The sequence below is a fragment of the Saimiri boliviensis genome, chromosome 13 (assembly GCF_048565385.1).
Source record: "Saimiri boliviensis isolate mSaiBol1 chromosome 13, mSaiBol1.pri, whole genome shotgun sequence".
In the NCBI taxonomy this organism is placed as follows: Eukaryota; Metazoa; Chordata; class Mammalia; order Primates; family Cebidae; genus Saimiri; species Saimiri boliviensis.
Genome location: NC_133461.1, coordinates 16,084,054 through 16,103,697, shown reverse-complemented (window position 1 = coordinate 16,103,697; position 19,644 = coordinate 16,084,054). Strand labels below are relative to the sequence as shown.

The 19,644-nt window shown below is 43.0% G+C and overlaps 1 protein-coding gene and 1 non-coding gene across 2 annotated transcripts in view; one reads left to right on the top strand and one right to left on the bottom strand.

Moving 5' to 3' along the window:
* Positions 1–18,247, top strand: part of PHLPP1 (PH domain and leucine rich repeat protein phosphatase 1) — a 255,340-nt gene extending 237,093 nt beyond the window's left edge. The window contains exons 14-17 of the mRNA XM_010336870.3: positions 1,027–1,131; positions 10,758–10,952; positions 13,596–13,824; positions 16,116–18,247. Coding sequence (XP_010335172.3) covers positions 1,027–1,131; positions 10,758–10,952; positions 13,596–13,824; positions 16,116–17,279 — 1,693 coding nt within the window. The 3' untranslated portion in view covers positions 17,280–18,247. The remainder of the gene's footprint in view (positions 1–1,026; positions 1,132–10,757; positions 10,953–13,595; positions 13,825–16,115) is intronic.
* Positions 18,248–18,297: 50 nt separating this feature from the next.
* On the bottom strand, positions 18,298–18,435 carry LOC120361776 (U4 spliceosomal RNA). Its single transcript, XR_005577893.1, has one exon. It is a non-coding gene; the product is annotated as a U4 spliceosomal RNA (small nuclear RNA).
* Between the last annotated feature and the right edge of the window lie 1,209 nt (positions 18,436–19,644).

Sequence of the window (19,644 nt, the reverse complement as noted above, 5' to 3'; positions counted from 1 at the left end):
CTTAAAGTTTTCACTTGTTCTTAGGAAGGATATACAGTATTTGTTAGATTTGGGAGTAATCGGTACCAACAGATAATTTTAATTCTTGGGGTAAAGATAGAAGTATTTAGGTGTTGCTTAAGTTGTCAAGAGCTAATACATATACTTTTTGTTTAAATAATAATGAGGGGGAAACTTAGTGGCAATTTACAAGTAAGAGGATTTACTTCAGACTACTTCACATCTATTAATTACTTCCCGTTTGGGGGCACAGATGCTTTCTAGAAGCTGATTTTTAAGAAACCCTATTTGAGAATTTATTCCTTTAGTATTTCTGTTTTGGGTCCTGTTGGATCAGTTATGGCATGTGAGGGCTAAGGTGAAGTAAGAAGTCTCCCAGTTTAAATACATACAGTTAACTTGTAATTTATTAAATACCCCCATTTACTTTGTAATTTTACATACATGTTTTATTTTATGATATTAGCATACTTGGCTTATACCTGTGAGGAAAGAATTGGAAGCTCCAGGGAACATCAAGTCCGTGATAATATTTGTCAAATATTTGGAGGGTTTAATGGACAGAAATTGGATTTGGAGATGAATATTGCAGAATTATCTGCATCATCTAAACACAGTATAATTGTGGCTTAGGTTTTTTGTTTTTGTTCTTTTCAAGTCTGAGTATTCATTGTGTAAGAATACACCCATCTTAATACTTAAGTTTTGTTTTTTCATGCCAAGGCTGAGAACCTTGTCATTCCCAGGAGGGAGCAGTCATCTAATGTGGACCCTGTGAAAGTCTCTAATAGCTGCTTTATGATGCTCATTAAAACTAATTTTCATGCTCTGTATATATGTACCTTGGTTTTCATTACAATGAGGAGCTGGTTCTTATTGCTGATAAATATTTCAGACACATTAAACAGTACGAAATGGTAAGTATAGAGTGCTTAACAAGTGTATTTTTTATTTCTCAGATAAAGGTAGCAATTTGCACACTTTTGGTTTTAATGATTCCTGTTCCCTCCCTGTTTTTCTTGTTAGTAATATCCGCTGTTTCAAGATTGATCAGCCTTCTACAGGAGACGCTTCTGGAGCCCCAGCTGTATGGAGTCATGGTTACACTGAAGCTTCAGGGGTAAAAAACAAGTAAGTTGGATGAAACTTTGGAAGAACTGCCTTCTGCCAGCCTCACTCCTTTAGTCGGGTAGAAAGAAACTCAGTGCTATAGTACACACTTTTCTCATGTAAAATTTATTGGAGTATTCCAAGTTTCCCCAGAGCGAGGTCCCCTCATGACTTATGTTTGAACATTAAGTAAAGGCCTTGCTTGGCATCACATACTCTCCCTTATTAGGAGACGTTGCTAGGATACAAGGTAACTGACACATTACATTTGTGTAAGACTCCAGTGTTTGCAAAAGGCCTAAGTATTGAAATGCATCCCTGCTCCTTTGAAAAGCCCTTTTATCTTTAAAGCTCTGAGGTTTATCAAGCAAAACAGAGACAGCATTAGAGGAGAAGTAGCTTAATTGTGCATATTCAAGTTCACTCCTGTTATTGACCATGGACCTATTTTTACAATCTAAATTAGCTTGGCAGGAGGAGTTTGATGTCCATTGCCTGTAATGTCATCTGCTTGCCTTGCCACCAGGACTTGACCATCTAAGTATCTTTTTCTTCTCCATTTTCCCCAACCTTCCCTCTCTTAGATACAGATGTTGATTTTTCCTGAAAAACGTAAGCAGGCTTTTCAGGTTTGCTTGTATTGTGTGAAGAGGTGCTAATAATTAGTACCTAGACAGGTAAAGAAGCCTATAAATTAGAATGGTCGTAATTGAATTAGCTGAAGTACAAGAACACAAAATTATTGCTAGTAAGGGAAGAACAGAAAGTGGAGGTAGATCTAATAATAGCTAACATTAGTATTCAACCCTGGGCACACATTAGAATCAGTCAGGTAAGGAAATTTTTTTTTAAGTCTCCCAAACTAGACTCATTAAATCAGAATGTTTTAAAATCTCCCCTAGGTGATTCTAATGTGTGTCTAAGCTTGAGAACCACCGACTGTCTAAATACTCTTTATGGAAAATAAAAGGTTTGGAATTATTGCTGCCATTCTAACTGCTTTTTCTTGGGACAGAAAACAGCATCAACTCAAGTTCTAGATCTGATGCGTTGACCTTTTCCCCTTTCCCCTTTCCCTAAGGTGTCATTTGGTCTTGTGCTCTATAGAAAAGAGTTAACAACTCTGTTCTATTTGCTCAGAAAAGGCAGAATAACCAGAGGAGGTGTGCCTCAGTTCGCCCGGGCTCTAGCTACTGCCAGATTTCCATGTACTTTGCACAATAGGTCATTGTGTTGGGGCAGAGGAGAATTCATATATTTTTTAGAGCACTCAAAGCTTCCTTCTGTAGATTGTTACTTTTTAGATCAAAGGATCTCTTATGTCTTGCTTACAAACACCAGTATATGGTACTGCTAGTTCCTGAACACTAATGTGAAATCTTAGTTTTTAAATATCACTGTATATTAACATGTATTATCTACTCACGTATTAATAGAGCAAGTAACCAATTAGATCTGAGTAGGCTTTTTGGCATTACTCCTCCTTCCACAGTTGTGTCACAGAGGTACAGAAAAGTGCACTGCAACCCTTTGATTTGTTCTAAAGTGAACACACCTTCAGACCACCACCTGCATCCAGAAATAGAAAATGAACAATCAGAGTCACCGAAAGAGAGAAATGAATAAATATAAGAAATAGAAATGGACAGCATCACAGTAGTCCCAGACTACCCTTGGCCCTCACTCTCTATTTCCCTTGCTTTATTTAACCTTTTGGTTTTGCCAGTATAAGTTTCTGGAGAGATTTTTGTTTGTTTTCTGGTGTTTTTTATTGTTTTGTTTTTACTTTGTGTGCGTTGTTGATAGTCATTTAAACAAGGAGTTTGCTGTTTGCCACCTTGAAAGAAGGGGAAAACTGGTTGTCTTGTCTCCAGATCTCAATAGACATCTATTCGCTTCTCTCCCCCCCCTCCTTTTCCCTGGGGTACAGTATTCTCTTCCTGTCAGGTCATTTCTGATCCTTTGGGGAAACCCAAGAGGGAGCTACAGTTGGATAATTAACCTTTTTTTTTTTTTTTTTTTTTTTGCAATGGAGTTTCACTCTTGTCGCCCAGGCTAGAGTGCAACGGCGCAGTCTCATCACTGCAACTTCCACCTCCTGGTTCAATCGGTTCTCCTGCCTCAGCCTCCCAAGTAGCTGGGACTACAGGCACCCACCACCATGCCCAGCTAATTTTTGTATTTTTAGTAGAGACAAGGTTTCAGCATGTTGGCCAGGCCAGTCTTGAACTCCTGACCTCAGGGGATTCACCTTCCTTGGCCTCCTGAAGTGCTGGGATTACAGACATGAGCCACTAGCCTCTTCTTTAGATTAAAAACCGAACAGGAAACTTAGCCAAAAAAGAAAGGCTAATAATAGATCACCACTCTACTTAAAAAATAATAATAAAGTTACTGTACTTTTGTTTTCTCTTTCATACTACGTTATCCCAACTATCAAGGGGAGTTTACAGAAGGAAGACAGAATAAAATGACTTTAAAATGTAACTTTGACACTAATTGCCATATAGTTTGGATAACTTGTTTTTCTTAATAGAGACAAGAATTGCAAAGTATTGAGATGGGAGCCAGACTGCCTGGCTTTGAACCTGAGCTCTGTACTCTTTGCTGTGTGACCATGGTCAGTTTCTCGGTCTCTGTTTAGCTAAAATAAGAAATAAGCAAAAACTACCTATCTTCATGGAGTTGTTATAGGATCACGTGAGTTAACATATATGACATACTTAGAACAGTGTATGTCATATAATAAACCCTGTTTAAGTATTAACTACTAATATTATTAATGATAAGTCATTACTATCATTATTTATCCCTGAACTCCTCAAGGGCAAAGATTTTATTTTTAATTTTATATCTCTGGTATGTAGCCCTGATACATAGCAAGGGCTTAATAATGTTTTTTTAATTAATTTATATATGTAAGAAGGTATAATGTGTATTCAGTAAAATTCACCCTTTTTAATATACAGTTCTGCAAGTTTTGGTAAAAGAATATCATCATCTGTAACCACCACAAGTTATAGAGCAGTTCCATCACCTAACAGAGTTCACTCATGCCCCATTTTGGTCATTTCTTCTTCCCAACTCCTGTCCTTGGCAACTGCTGATCTGTTTTTTATCTCATTAATTTTGCCTTTTCCAGAATGTCATGTAAGTGGAATTATATAGTATATGGCCTTCTCAGTCTGACTTCTTTCCCATCGTGTAATGCCTTTGAGATTCATTTGTACTATTGCGTGTGTCAGTAGTTTGTTTCGTTTCATTCCTTTTTATTGCATGGTTTGTTTTTGTTTTACTCATTCACTATTTGAAGGATGTTTTTATATTGTCCCAAGTTTTTAGCAGTTGTGAATAAAAATGGTACAGGTTGCAAACAGTTACATGGAGGTTTTTGTATGAGTGCATGTTTTCATTTCACTTGGATAAATGCTTAGGGACAGGATTGCTGGGTCATACGGTAAGTGTATATTTACTTCTGTAAGAAATTGCCAAACTGTTTGCAAAGTGCCTGTATCATTTTGCATTCCCAACAGCAACCTCTAAGAGTTTCAGCTGCTACACATCCTTACCAGCAGGTGTTGTCCGGTTGTTATTGTTTTGGCTATTCTAATAATATTATCTCATTTTTTGGCTATTCTAATAATATTCTCATTTCCCTAGGCTTTCCATGTGTTTATTTATCGTCCATATACCTTCTTTGGTGAGACCTTGTTCATTCACAATCAGATGTGATATATTAGCTCTAGGTATTTTTGTAGACACTGTTTATCAAGTTAATTCTCTTCTATACCTAGTTTGCTAAGATTTTATAATAAAATCTTAGTTTTTGTAATAAACAGATAACACATTTTGTCATAGGCTTTTTCTTCATCAATTTAGATGATTTTTTTTCTTCAGTCCGTTGATGTGCTTAATTACATTGATTCATTTTTAAAAGTTAAATACACTTTGCTTTCTAAGTATAAATTCACTTGGTCATGATGTATTATCTTTTTTTGCATGCTGCTGGACTAGGGTTCCTGTTAATTTGTTGTGGATGTCTATATTGCATATTAGATATTAGTCTGTAGTCGTTTTCTCGTGATGTCTTTGTCTGCATTTAGTATCAGGGTAATGCTGGCCTCATAGAATGAGTTGAAAGTGTTTCCTCTTCTTGAGTTTTCTGCAGGAGTTTGTATAGAATTGGTAATATAGCCTTCTTAAATATTTAAAAGAATTCACCAGTGAAGCCATCTGGGCCTGGATTTTTTTTTTTAAACCTACAATGTCTTTAAATAGGATTATCTCTTTCTCCTTGAACAAACTTCGGTAATTTGTATCTTTCATGGAATTTGTCCACTTTATCTAGTTTTCAAATGTATTGGTATAAACCTGTTCATAATATTCCATTATTATGCTTTTTTTTTTGAAATGGAGTCTCACTTTGTCACCCAGGCTGGAGTGCAATGACACAATCTCGGCTCACTGCAGCCTCTCCCTTACGGGTTCACATGATTCTCCTGCCATAGCCTCCTGAGTAGTTTGGACTGCAGGCATGTGCCACTATGCCCACCTAATTTTTTGTATTTTTAGTAGAGATGGAGTTTCACCATGTTGGCCAAGCTGGTCTCAATCTCCTGACCTCAAATAGTCCACCTACCTCAGCCTCCTAAAGTGCTGGGGTTACAGGTGTGAGCCACCATGCTCGGCCCGTTATTATGCTTTTAAAATCTGTAGAGATGTTCCTCCCCTCTCTCATTTCTAATATTGGTAATTTGTGCCTTTTCTTTTTTCCTGATCAGTTTGATTTGGTTTGTCTATTGATATTCTCAAAGAACTAGATTTTGGTTTTATAGATTTTTCTCTATAATTTTTCTGATTCACATTTCTTTTTATTTATTTATTGAGGCAGACTCTGTCACCCAGGCTGAAGTGCAGTGCTGTGATCTCAGCTCCTTGGAATCTCCACCTCCTGGGTTCAAGTGATTCTCCCACCTCAGCCTCCCAAGTAGCTCAGATTGCAGGTGCCCGCCACCACTCCTGGCTCATTTTTTTGTGTTTTTTAGTTGAGATGGAGTTTCACCATGTTTGGCCGGGATTGTCTCAAACTCCTGACCTCGTGATCCACCCACCTCAGCCTCCCAAAGTGTTGGGATTACAGGCGTGAGCCACCATGTCCAGGGCCCTGTTTTATATTTCTTATGTTTTAATTGTTATTTTGTTTTATGGTTATTTATTTATTTATTTATTTTTGGAGACAGGGTCTTGCTCTGTTTCCCAGGCAGGGCTGCAGTGGCTCACTGTAGCCTCAAACTCCTGGGCACAAGAGATCCTCCCACCTTAGGCTCCAAGGTAGCTGAGACTACAGGTGCGCATCACCACCAATACCTTTTTTCTTTTCTTTTTTTTTTTTTTGAAATGGAGTCTCTCTCTTTCGTCCAGGCTGGAGTGCAGTGGAACAATCTTGGCCCGCTCCCGGGTTCAAGCAGTTCTGCCTCAGCCTCCTCAGTAGCTGGGACTAACAGGCACATGCCACCATGCCCAGCTAATTTTTCTATTTATATTAGAGACGGGGTTTCGTCATATTGGTCAGGCAGATCTTGAACTCCTGACCTCATGATCAGCCCACCTCAGCCTCCCAAAGTGCTGAGATTACAGGTGTGAGCCACCACGCCCACCTAATTTTTAAAAATTTTTTGTAGAAATGAAGTCTTGCTCTGATGCCCAGGCTGATGGTCGTGAACTCCTGGCCTCAAGTGATCCTCCTGCCTTGGCCTCCCAAAGCACTGAGATTACAGGTGTGAGCCATCACACTCAACTGCTTTTCTTATTTTTATGATTCCCTTTCTTCTTGCTTTGGGTTTGTTGTATACTTTTTTCTAGTTTCTTTAAATGGAAGCTTAGATCGTTTATTTGAGACCCCTAATTCTGTAATATAAGCATTTTGAGTTGTAACTTTCTTTCTAAGCAGTTGCACTAATACAGTTGGAGAACATGTTTTATATGACTTGAATCCTTTAAACTTATTTAGACTGGTTTTTGGTCCAGAATCTCACCTATCTTGGTAAAAATTCTGTATGCATTTAAAAAAATTGCTGTTGGGTATGGTGCCAGTTAGCTGAAGGTGGCTGATATTGTTCTCAAGCCTTGCATATTCCTACTGATTTTCTGTCTACTTATTCTGTTGATGATCGAGAGATTATGAATATGGAGTTCTGTTTCTCCTTGTAGTTCAGTTTTTCCTTCATGCATCTTGAAGCTCTGTTAAGTATGTAAGCATTTAGAATGATGTAGCCTCTTGATGAACTAACCCATTTATGATTGACTCCTATTCCTGTGATATTCCTGTTCTGAAATGTATTTTGTTATTAACAGCCATTTCAGCTTTCTTTTGATGTTAGCATGATACACCTTTTAAAAAAGCCTTAGCCTTTTAACCTGTTTGTCTCATATTTAAAATGGGTTTCTTATAGGCAGCATATAATTAGGTCTTTTTTTCTTTATTATTTCTGTAATATTCCTGTTCTAAAATATGCTTTGTCTAATATTAAATGTAGCCATTTCAGCTTTTGATTAATGTTAGCATGGTATACCTTTTAAAAAATCATTTTACTTTTAAACTATTTGCCTCATATTTAAAAATGGGTTTCTTATAGGCAGCATATAATTAGGTCTTTTTTTCTTTATTCTTTATTTCTGTAATATTCCTGTTCTAAAATATGCTTTGTCTAATATTAATGTAGCCATTTCAGCTTTTGATTAATGTTAGCATGGTATACCTTTAAAAAAATCATTTTACTTTTTAACTATTTGCCTCATATTTAAAAATGGATTTCTTATAGGCAGCATATAATTAGGTCTTTTTTATAATTTGGTCTGAATTTTTTGTCTTTTGGGTACTGTTAAGGCCTTTAATGAAATTATTGATATGGTTAGATTAAAACCTTCTGTCTTTTCTATTTGTGTCATCTGTTCGTTATTTTCTTCTTTTTTCTTCATTCTTTTGGATTGTTAGCATTTGATTTTATTCTATCATGCGTCTCTGTGTATATACATGTGGTTCGTTTAGAGTTTATAGTATGATCTTTACCTTATTACCATTTACCTTCAAGTAATAATAATATCACTTATAAGAACCTTGCAAATACATACTTCTCCTTCTCCTGTCCTGGTCTTTATGCTATTGTTGTCATATGTTCTGCATCTGTCTGTGTTACAATCTCCAAATACATTACTGTTACTTTTACTTTAGTTCTTTTTTTTTTTTTTGAGAGTCTTACTCTGTCACTCAGGCTGAAGTCAGTGTTGCAATCTCAGCTCACTCCACCCTCCACCTCCCGGGTAGCTGGGACTGCAGGTGCACGCCACCATGCTTGGCTCGTTTTTTGTATTTTTAATAGAGATGGGGTTTCACCGTCTTAGCCAGGACGGTTCTGATCTCCTGACCTCATGATCCGCCCGCCTCAGGCTCCCAAAATGCTGGGATTACAGGCATGAGCCACTATGCCTAGCCTACTTTAGTTATTTTCTAAAGCAATGTTTCTCAACTTCTATACCAATGACATTTTGAGCCAGGTAACTCTGTTGTTGCCGCCCAATAATTATTAGAATATTATTGAATATTCTATTGAGAATCCCTGTTCTAAGATGATTTTTAAAATAAGAAAATGAGGCTAGGCGTGGTGGCTCATGCGTGTAATCCCAGCACTTTGGGAGGCTGAGGCAGGCGGATCACTCGAGATCAGGAGTATGAGACCAACCTGTCCCACATGGTGAAACCCTGTCTGCTAACAATACAAAAGTTAGTTGGGCATGATGGCAGGTCCCTGTAATCCCACCTACTCGGGAGGCGGAGGTTGCAGTGAGCCGAGATCATACCACTGCCCTCCAGCCTGGGTGACAGAGTGAGACTCCGCCTCAAAAAAAAAGAAAGGAAATGTTTCTATTGACTCACCTGGCTGTCGTTGTCATTGTGCATCATCTTTTGTACGGGTCCAGATTTCCATTTGGTAACCTTTTCTTGTGCCTCAGGGATTTCCTTTTCCATTTCTGTAGTGTCAGCCTGCTAGTGGTAAATGTTTTTTTTTTTTTTGTGCACCTGGAAATGTCTTCATTTCCCTCTAACATTTCCGAGCCGTTTGTACTGACTTAGAAGTCTAGGTGGTTTTCTGGTTGTTTTCCACTGGTACCTTCAAAATGTTGCTCCACTGTCTCCTACAAGGTTTTCAGGGAGAAGCCTGCTATTGGGCATGTCCTGGCTCCCCAACTCTACCTCCTGCCTTTGTTCCTGGTTTCTAGCAATTTGATTATGATGTGTCTACGTTTTTTTGCATGTTTCTCTTGCTTACAGTTTGGTGAGCTTCTTGTATCTGTAGTTTTATAATTTTCTTCCTGTTTGAAATGTTTTCAGCCATCAGTTCTTATAAAATGTTTTCTGTCTCTCCTCTTTTGAAGACTCCAATTCCCTGTAGTTTGTTATTTGTTAGGCTGTTTAAAGTTATCCCACCGCTCACCAGTGTTCTAACCTTTTTTTTTTTTTTTTCTTTTTTCCCAGTTTTTTTTTGTTTGTTTCATTTGGGGCAGTTTCTGGGACATAGTTTCTTGGAAATAGTTTTATTCTTTTGAGCTTGGAGTGGAGAAAGTCTCCAAACTTCCCACTGTTGCCAGGAACCATTGTCCTCCTCCAATGCACTGACTGGGGACTCTGGCCACCTTGTCCTCCTTCCCCACAGCTCCATCTCCTCAATGCACAGAGACCACAGCCTCCATTTGGGTCTTCCTCCCTGGCCTGCAGCCTGGATGCTTCCCCAGGAGGAAACTGGGCAGGCAGCAGGCTCTCTCCAGATCACTGAACTGTGCTCCTGTCGTCTAGTTGGGTTTTGTTTTCCTGCCTTTTAAAAAAGTCATTTGAAAGCAGGGCATAGGTGGCCCACACCTGTAATTCCAGCACTTTGGGAGGCCTAGGCTGGCAGATGGCTTAAGCTCAGGATTTCAAGACCAGCCTGGCCAATATGGTGAAATTTCTTCTCTACTAAAAATACAAAAATCAGCTGGGCATGGTGGCCTACTTCTGTGGTCCTAGCTACTCAGGAGGCTCAAGTGGGAGAATCGCTTGAGCCCTAGAAGTGGAGACTGCAGTGAGCCGAGATCACACCACTGCACTCCAGCCTGGGCGGCAGAGGGAGACCCTGTCTCAAAAAAAATAGAAATAAGAATTTTTTTGATGAAAGTCATTTGAGGCTTTTTCTATATTTTTACATGCTTTTCATACAGGTTTTGTGCATTTTCCCTAGTGTTTTAGTTTTCTAATTTGGTTGGATGTGGAGATTCTAGTAACTGCTTATTGAATGAATCTGTAGACATGGATTCATAATCTTATTTCCCATGCCTCTTCTTCCCCTTCTGTCATTGCTATTTAAAAATAAACTCATCAGAAGAGAAGCTTGTAGGAAGGCATGTGTGAAACATAATGTGTGCTCATCCTTCTCCGCTAATCAAAATCGGCTGATAGGAATTAGCTGGAGTCAGTTTACCTGTTGTTAATCTGTCTGGAGTCATGAAGAAAGTGACAGAACTGATTTAGGGAAACCTTAAAATAAATAAGCATTGTCCTGGGCCTGGAGCAGGAAGATGAGTGGACTCAGCACACATGCGTGGTTGCCTTGCAGGTTGTGTGTCGCAGCCCTGTCAGTGAATAACTTCTGTGACAACCGCGAAGCCCTGTATGGTGTGTTTGATGGAGACCGGAACGTCGAGGTGCCCTACCTTCTCCAGTGCACCATGAGTGACATTTTGGCTGAAGAGCTGCAAAAAACAAAAAATGAAGAAGAATACATGGTCAATACATTCATTGTCATGCAAAGGTAAAAAGAGTTCCTGCTTACCTGCTGTGTGTTTTCTTGCTCTTTAAGTATTTATCTTCTGTTTAGAAAAGCAGGTGCGCAATGATCTCCAAGCCTTGTTTTTTGACTATGAGTACCAAGATGCATTCAGGCAAGTTTGGTGTTGCCCAGGCGTTAGGAATGGTGCTCCGGCTTGAGACACACTGTTGTTCAGACAATGACAGGGAGTGAGTTTCTCTGAGAACTGGACCTCACTGGCCTGTACTGATTGCAGATTCTCATCAGATTGTTTGCAATACCATTTCTCCTCCCAAATCATGTGAGCTCTAGAGGCTTTTTAGACTTTCTGGTGTGGGGACCTCTCTTTGAAATGGACCATTTCCATCCTAGTTTATTGGCCCTTATGAAGTATTATCACTGGTTTGAGATAGTGCAAACTTTTATGAAATCAAGATTGTCAGATTTTAGGCCAGGAGTTAAATCATTCTTTGTATGTTGTTTTCCCCTTTATTAAACGTTCAAGACAGTGTTACCGGCAGAATCCTAGGCCATAGCCTGGAGTTTCCACCAGCAGCAGAGCTTTAGGTTGCTGTAGAAATTGTGGAATATTGTTTGTAACTCTCAGAGGAACGAGGGTTCCCTCATTCAAATAATTGTTCATTCTTATCACCTTCATGGCTTTCTAGGTGATAATGGAATTGCCTTTCTATAAATAGCGTACTGCAGACTTGCTAGTGTGGGACCCAGGACTGATGAGTGTACTGGTACCTGAGGTCGTGAGAGCAGCCGTGGTTTTTGGTCCTTCTCTGCTTTCTCTCCCGTGACATTCTGTCAGAGCGAGTAGCTTTGTTGGAGGGGTAGAAGTGTCTGCCGCGGAGTAGTCAGAGCAGCCTTGATAGTTAAACCTGCGTCACGCGTGGTTCCTCTCAGAGAGCTTGGGGGAGGCAGGCCTGGGGTGGTTCTTGCTGCCACGCTTGTCCCTGTCTTTTAGAGTCTCAGTGAGCATGTACAATTAGCAATTGAACAATAAAAGCTAATATCTAGCAAGCCCTTGATATGTATCAATCATTGTTCTAAGTACCTTAAGTATCATAAATTGTTACTAGTTAGCCAGGTAAAGTTACTGCAAGCGAGGTGCAGAGAGCTGAAACACAGTGCCTAAGGGATAGTAGGTAGAGCAGCCAGGACCTGACCTCGGGTAGTAAGACTCCAGAGGATGTTCTGACTAGCAGGCACACCACTTTCCTGTTTTCACTACTCTGTTATCCTCGAAAAACAGCACGCATGTATCACATACATGCACACACATACACATTTGCACACACACCACAGCACAAACACATTTCTCTGCAGCCTCCAAGAGGCCTGCTTTTTATAGACTATCAAGCACTGGATAAGAATTAAAAACCAAGAACCCCAATCTCAGATAACTTGCTATACGTTTTACGAACCACTGTGCCTATGAAAGGGAGAAATGAGAGCCTCCTTGGAAGGGCCGAGAGGCACGTATCTGGAAGCTGGAGTTTAGTATCCTAAACTGTGGGTCCTTCTCCAGGGTCTTTTTTATGTCTCTTATTTTGCCTGTCTGTTAAGAGGTTATGGGATGTGTGATGAGCTTTTGGTCCTTAGGGGAACTGGTCTTTGTGCAGGATCTCCTAATGCATGCAGGTAGGCAGCCGTGGTTTCCACTGCTCCTCTTGCCGCTTGCTTACCTTAGACACATGATAGAAGAGATGGTACCTGAGGGTCTGCCCTTGTAAAACGGGGGAGGATGTTTCTTAACGTCCTTGTTCCTGTACCATCCAGGAACAGCAGGGGCCTGGGCCGTGTTACCACTTGTGGGGCTTGCTGTAGGAGTTCTTGAGGTCGTGGGAGCAATCATAGTCTTTTATCCCTCTCCGCTGTTTTTCTCCCTTGATAATCTGCCAGAAGAAGTAGCTTCGTGAAAGTGGTTTTTGATTTTTAATTTTCAGAATCTGCAGGTGCATTCTGTATTTGGAAAGTCTGTGGATTGTCATGATTAAAAGGATAAATCAGAAGCACTTGATGTTTGATCACTAGAATGTCCTTTCTATGAATTTTCTAGAATAGATGGTCTTGGTCCTGCCTTATAGGGCAGGACCATGAACACTCCAGTACTTAAAGGCTCCTACCAGCAAACATCCATATAAAAGGGAGAGAGGGTTGTCAAGTTTTTCTGAAGTGTCTGTCAGTGGGTACAGGATGTCTATACCTGCTCTTATGTACATGGTTTTTTCAGTGTTCCTCTCCTGGGCACAGAGGGAATTTAGAGAAGCAGATGGAGAAATAAGTCATTTTCCTGCTGTCTTTGGAGTGCGCTGATCGGGCAGTGTGGTTGATGAGGGTAGCATGCTGTACACAGCAGCCCAGGGGCTCCTGCCTTCCAGAGCAGCACCTGTGGCTTTTACTGGTACAGCGACACCATCTCCCAGTTGTGAGGGTCTGTGTGTGGATGTGTGTGATGTCAGATTCAGGGGCTCTTTTCCTCAGAGAGGCTAAGCAGTGTGTGCTTTGACGAAGGAGGCGGAGTGGAATCCCCAGCTGTCTCCTTCCTGGCCCTGTCCAGTGGTGCAGTCTTCCTGTGGAATTGGCAGAACTGGCACCCGTGGGCTGTGGTTGTCACCCCCTCTCTTCTGATTCCAGGAAACTTGGAACTGCTGGGCAGAAGCTTGGCGGTGCTGCTGTCCTTTGTCATATCAAACATGACCCTGTGGACCCAGGAGGATCCTTCACCTTGATCTCTGCTAATGTGGGCAAGTGCCAAACAGTTCTCTGTCGGAATGGAAAGCCACTGCCTCTGTCCAGATCTTACGTCATGAGCTGTGAAGAAGAGCTAAAGAGGATTAAACAGCACAAGGCCATTATCACTGAGGTGAGGAGGGAGGGCTTTTCCCCAGAATGGTGGAGAGGAGAGGAGACCAGGTCATAGCAGAAACTAGCTAAGGAGCATTTGCCTTCAAAGAACATTTTTGAAGTAGATTCGACATTAGAATTCCAAATCCATAGTATCACAAAGCGAATTGCTTACGTTACGACATCTGGTTCTCAGTTGCCTCCCTGGGTCAGGCACTGTGCCTCACGGGCACGACCCCGTTCCATCCGTGCAGCCACTCTGCAAAGGGCTGCTTCAGTGGTTGAGGGCTGTACCCGACCTCACACTGCTCGTTTTCATATCGTAGCTCTGCACTTGCAGGCTATGACCTTTAAACCTCTCTAAGCCTCATATATCTATCCTATCTGACAAGGCTGCTATGACTTGTAAACTGTGAATGTCTATGTAACTACAGTGAGCAGTTCTCAGCTGGGGCAGAGAGTGCGCTTGGCATGCTGCGGATGGAGGCCACTGAGCACCTGTGGCTAAACACCCGCAGGGCAGTCCCCACAGCGGATGGGGGGATGTGTGTTTGGAGGGCGTGTCTCAGGTAGAGAGGTAAAACGCAATACAAAACAAAACCTCACTGTGAAGTGTTAAGCAATGCAGACAAAAGCGAGGAACAGGAGAGGCGCAGAAAACAAGAGAAGTCTGACGTGCAAACTGTGATTCATTTAGGTCACAGAAATCATTTTCCTTAACTGTGTTTGGCATAATGTTAATGTGAAGTTTAATTCAGTGCATCGTTTTCTGCTCCCTAACACTGTCTGCCGTCCGTGTTAATCCTTTCTGCTCCAAGAATAGAACAGATTCACACACACTCATTTGCACAGAATCCGATGTATAGCTTGAGTCTGTTTCTTTCTTACGGCCCTCATCAGAGCCTGTGTGGAATCAGTCTTTTTTCTCTACTGGACCATAAACTTTCACCAGAGTCAAACTGTACATGATTCTATGGGTTTTATCAACAATGTAAGACTGGAAAGTTCTTGAAGGTGTATCTGTAGGTCACTGCTGTCTGCCCACATCATTTTCTTCAGGCACAGGGCAAATGACCGACACTTTGATGAATTAGGAAATGCAGCAGCACTCCTGGATCTCATGTTGGAAGCTTCACTGTCATGAGTCACAAAACTATTGGTTTTGATGGAGAGAAATCTAAAGGCTTGGGCAGGATGGCAAGAACAATTTCTGCGAAATTCCGTGCTTTGGGGACAGATTATGTCAGTAGAATCAAGGCAGTTTAAAGTTGTCTCAAAGCTCATACTACTAATTTTACAAATGGGAATGCTTACCTACTTAAAAGTGTGGGGTGGCGAAGTTGTGTGAGGAGCTGGGAAAGGCATCCTTCTGGACAAGCAAACACCTTGCCAAATCCCAAATAAAGGAAGGTGGTAGGGCTGGAAAGGAAGTGGATGTTCTCTGGAAGAAACACTTGGTCATCCCAGACAGGGATTTGTCATAATGGAGCCTTTCCTGGAAAGAGGTGTTAAAACTAGGCCATATAGAGGTATGTCATGGACCTGAGAATCTCAAAACTTGAAGAATAATCAGCGGGTACACATGGGAAAGGGAGGGAGGAAAAGAAGGAAGGAGAAAGAAGGAAGGAAGGAAAGGGAGGGAAGGAAGGAACCAGGTCTGGCGCTTTGGTAACTGATTTCATAGCATGCACCCAGCTAAACTAAAGCTAGTAGACCCTGCCTTCTCCATGGACCATCAGGAAATCAAGTTCAAGGAAGTTGTAAGAACTGGCATGTCCTTTAGCATCTGTTCTCCTGACGTGAGCATTCTTACCCACCTAGTCACACCAAGGCTGTCTCCACCCCTTAAGTACTTTCAAGTCCCCTCTGGACCTTCAGATGCTACTGCCACTTGTGATCATGGAGAGCAATGGAGATTTGGGGGCACTGTCTGGATGTATGCCAGCCTCGTGAGTCTTTGCTCAGGACTGGCTTCTATTAGAAAGGCTCTTCCTATCTCAGAGTCCTGTGGGCTTACAGGAGGAGCTAGCCAGCCATGCTTGCTGTAGAGAAACAGTGGGGCTTGTGGACCTAGTGCCAACAGGGTTCCAGGAACACATAACCGAAATCTTTTCCTTTTGTCCCTACTGCCTCTTACCTGCCTAGGCCTACTACCTGGGGTTTCTGATGACAGGTGCACATTAACTACTCACTTTCCTCCGTAGGCCACACAGCACTTCTCTGTGGTCTGACAGTCGGGGACCTGCAGGGAACCTGCACAGTTGCTGCAGGTGCTCCGTATTAACTGTCTGCAAACCCTTGTTCTTCCAGGATGGCAAGGTGAACGGAGTGACCGAGTCCACGCGCATCCTGGGCTACACCTTCCTCCACCCCAGCGTGGTGCCTCGCCCCCACGTGCAGTCGGTGCTCCTGACCCCCCAGGATGAGTTCTTCATCCTAGGCAGTAAAGGGTTGTGGGACAGCTTGTCTGTCGAGGAGGCCGTGGAGGCCGTGCGCAACGTGCCCGACGCCCTGGCCGCTGCCAAGAAGCTGTGCACGCTGGCCCAGAGCTACGGCTGCCACGACAGCATCAGCGCTGTGGTGGTGCAGCTCAGCGTCACCGAGGACAGCTTCTGCTGCTGCGAGCTCAGCGCCGGTGGGGCCGTGCCACCGCCCAGCCCCGGCATCTTCCCTTCCTCGGTGAACATGGTGATCAAGGATCGGCCCTCAGATGGGCTGGGTGTGCCGTCCTCCAGCAGCGGCATGGCTTCTGAGATCAGTAGTGAGCTCTCCACTTCCGAGATGAGCAGCGAGGTGGGGTCCACGGCCTCCGACGAGCCCCCGCCTGGAGCCCTGAGCGAGAACAGCCCCGCCTACCCCAGTGAGCAGCGCTGCATGCTCCACCCCGTCTGTCTGTCCAACTCCTTCCAGCGCCAGCTGTCCAGCGCCACGTTCTCTAGCGCCTTCTCTGACAACGGCCTTGACAGTGACGATGAGGAGCCCATCGAGGGCGTCTTCACCAACGGCAGCCGGGTGGAAGTAGAGGTGGACATTCACTGCAGCCGGGCCAAGGAGAAGGAGAAGCAGCACCTGCTTCAGGTGCCGGCTGAAGCCAGCGACGAGGGCATCGTCATCAGCGCCAACGAGGATGAGCCGGGTCTGCCCAGGAAGGCAGACTTCTCTGCTGTTGGGACCATCGGGCGCCGGAGGGCCAATGGCTCTGTTGCACCCCAGGAAAGGAGCCACAATGTGATAGAGGTGGCTGCAGACGCCCCTCTTCGAAAGCCTGGAGGCTATTTTGCTGCCCCGGCTCAGCCGGACCCCGATGATCAGTTTATCATACCCCCAGAGCTGGAAGAGGAGGTCAAAGAAATCATGAAGCATCACCAGGAACAGCAGCAGCAGCCGCCGCCGCCGCCACCGCCGCTCCAGCCACAGCTGCCGCGGCACTACCAGCTAGACCAGCTGCCAGACTATTACGACACGCCACTATGACCCAGCCGAGCTATTTAACAAATAAACTAACCACAAAAGACGAGTTTCGAGAGTCTCCCAGGCTCACATTAAACCAGGGGTTTTACTCCACGCCCTTCCCCCAGACACCGTTCCCAACCTGTCATTGCAGCTCATCTGTAGGTTCTCTTTCTTTGGGTTATTTTTTTTTAAATAATCACCACTTCTAGTGATGCTTTACCAATACGATTTACATTTGTTAACTTCTCCTAACATATCAGATATGTAAAGACAAAGAACAAAAGGTTTAATATATTACAGAGAAACAGTTAATGATAATGTAATATTTTTTAAAATGGCTTTTTGTTTTGTTTGGAAGGCAGGACAGGCTGCCATTGCTAAATGATTTAATAATATTGTAATTCTGTATTTCTTTGGGGGGGAAAGGCTTTTTTTTTTTTTGTCTTGAAAATAATAGACATTTGTAGAATATGGAGACTAACTCCTAGGAGTTGCTTTACTCTGTCAGGTGACTTAAGTCACTGGGATTCACTAATTTTCTCTGAGAGAACAGCTGATTGAGAATTTCTATTGTAAATAGCTCAGTGTTGTATAGTGAGGCTTACAATGTTTTGTAGTCTTGGCGTAAGGACACAGCCCAAGTAACTGATGTTTCCTCTCCCCTACCCCACTGCGGGAGCCTGCCTGCCTCACAACTCACCCTCACTTCACTGAATGAGGAGGCCGAGCAGCTGCAGCGTTTCTGTCCAGGGGAAGTGGATCTTAGGCCACTGGACAAGAACCTGCACCCAAGGGCCCTGAACCCATTTTCCTCCCTGCCCCAGCCTCTCCACTTTGACACTTTTTAACTGTGTTCCTTACTGCTGCCACAATCAGCATGGCTGTATAGTGCTCCGTTAGGCCATTTACATACCAGAGTTATACTCAAGCAGAATGCACAAATGGACATGTCATAATTTTTGTTATAATAAATATGAGATTTACAATTATTGGACCTGTCTGCTTTTGTCTCAGTAGCCAGATGTGTTTATTAAGTCAGTCTCCATAGAGACTGTCAGAAATTGCCAATGACAACTATATTGCAAGTTGTCACAGGGTATTATAAAAAGTTTTCAATTAACGATAATCATGCCTCGGATAAACCTCGTTGACTACAATACTGCTACTGCACAAAGCTAGCCAGATGTGTCTTGAAGACAGTCACACCAGCTTGGGTTTGAAAAGGAGGGATGGAATATTGGGGATATATTTTTTTTTAAGAGAAAAACATCCAGTAAGTTAACCTACATTGAAAGAAATATGAAATTAACTGAATAGCAAGCAATATAATTAGCTGATCTTACAGGTTTTTCTTTTCTTTTCTTTTTGTAAATGGAGTCTCGCTCTGTCTCTTACCACACTCCAACCACAGAGGCCCAGGCTGGAGTGTGGTGTGATCTCTGCCCACTGCAACCTCCTTCTCCCGGGTTCAAGTGATTCTCCTGCCTCAGCCTCCTGAATAGCTGGGATTACAGGTACCCGACACCAGCTAATTTTTGTATTTTTAGTAAAGACAGGATTTCATCATGCAGGTCAGGCTGGTCTCATACTCCTAACCTCAAGTGATCTGCCCACCTTGGCCTCCCAAAATGTGGGGATTACAGGCGTGAGCCACCATGCCAGGTCTGTTCTTAACAGCTTTTCTATTTCTTATTAGGGTAAGATGTTTGAGTAAGAAGCTCGGGTACTTACTAGGGAAGATGTGAGAAGGGGAGTAGACAGGTTGCATAGATAGAGGAGATCTCTGGACAACTTCACCCACAAAGCCAAGTTTGTTTTCAGTTTTCCCGGAGGCCTGTAGCTCACATAAGCAGGTTTACCTGCTTGAACAGGGTCAATCGAGCTGTCGGCTTCCCCCCCAGCACTAGCAGGAATCGTGTAGGTGCAGCAGTGTTTTCCCAGCTGCTTCTCAACTGCATTTGCAGACTGTTGACCTCTGCCCTCGCCTCGCCCCCACCCCACGCTTTTGGTCCGTGTGTGGAAGATACTCTTGCTCTTCGTCTCACATGAACCACCTTCCTATGTAATCTGGCTTCCTTCTTCAGGTCCACCCTTGGGTGGGACCTGGCTAGTTCAGTGACAGGACACTTCGTATTTCTTAACCAGTAGGCAGTGGTGGGCTCTGCGTCCCCTTTAGGAGGCTGCTGGGTGGGCTTTACTTTCTTTAGGCCATACTTTGTTTCCACGTCATGCTGTTAGCACACAGTGCTCTTTGGAAACCACTAAGGCCATGGAAGAGAACTGCCTCATCTCAGCCCCGTCAGGAACCGAGGGACCAAGGGGGCTGACTCCCCAGTACAGGCAGAGCGCCCTGCCTGAGGCTGGAAGCTAAATCGCCTTGGGACCC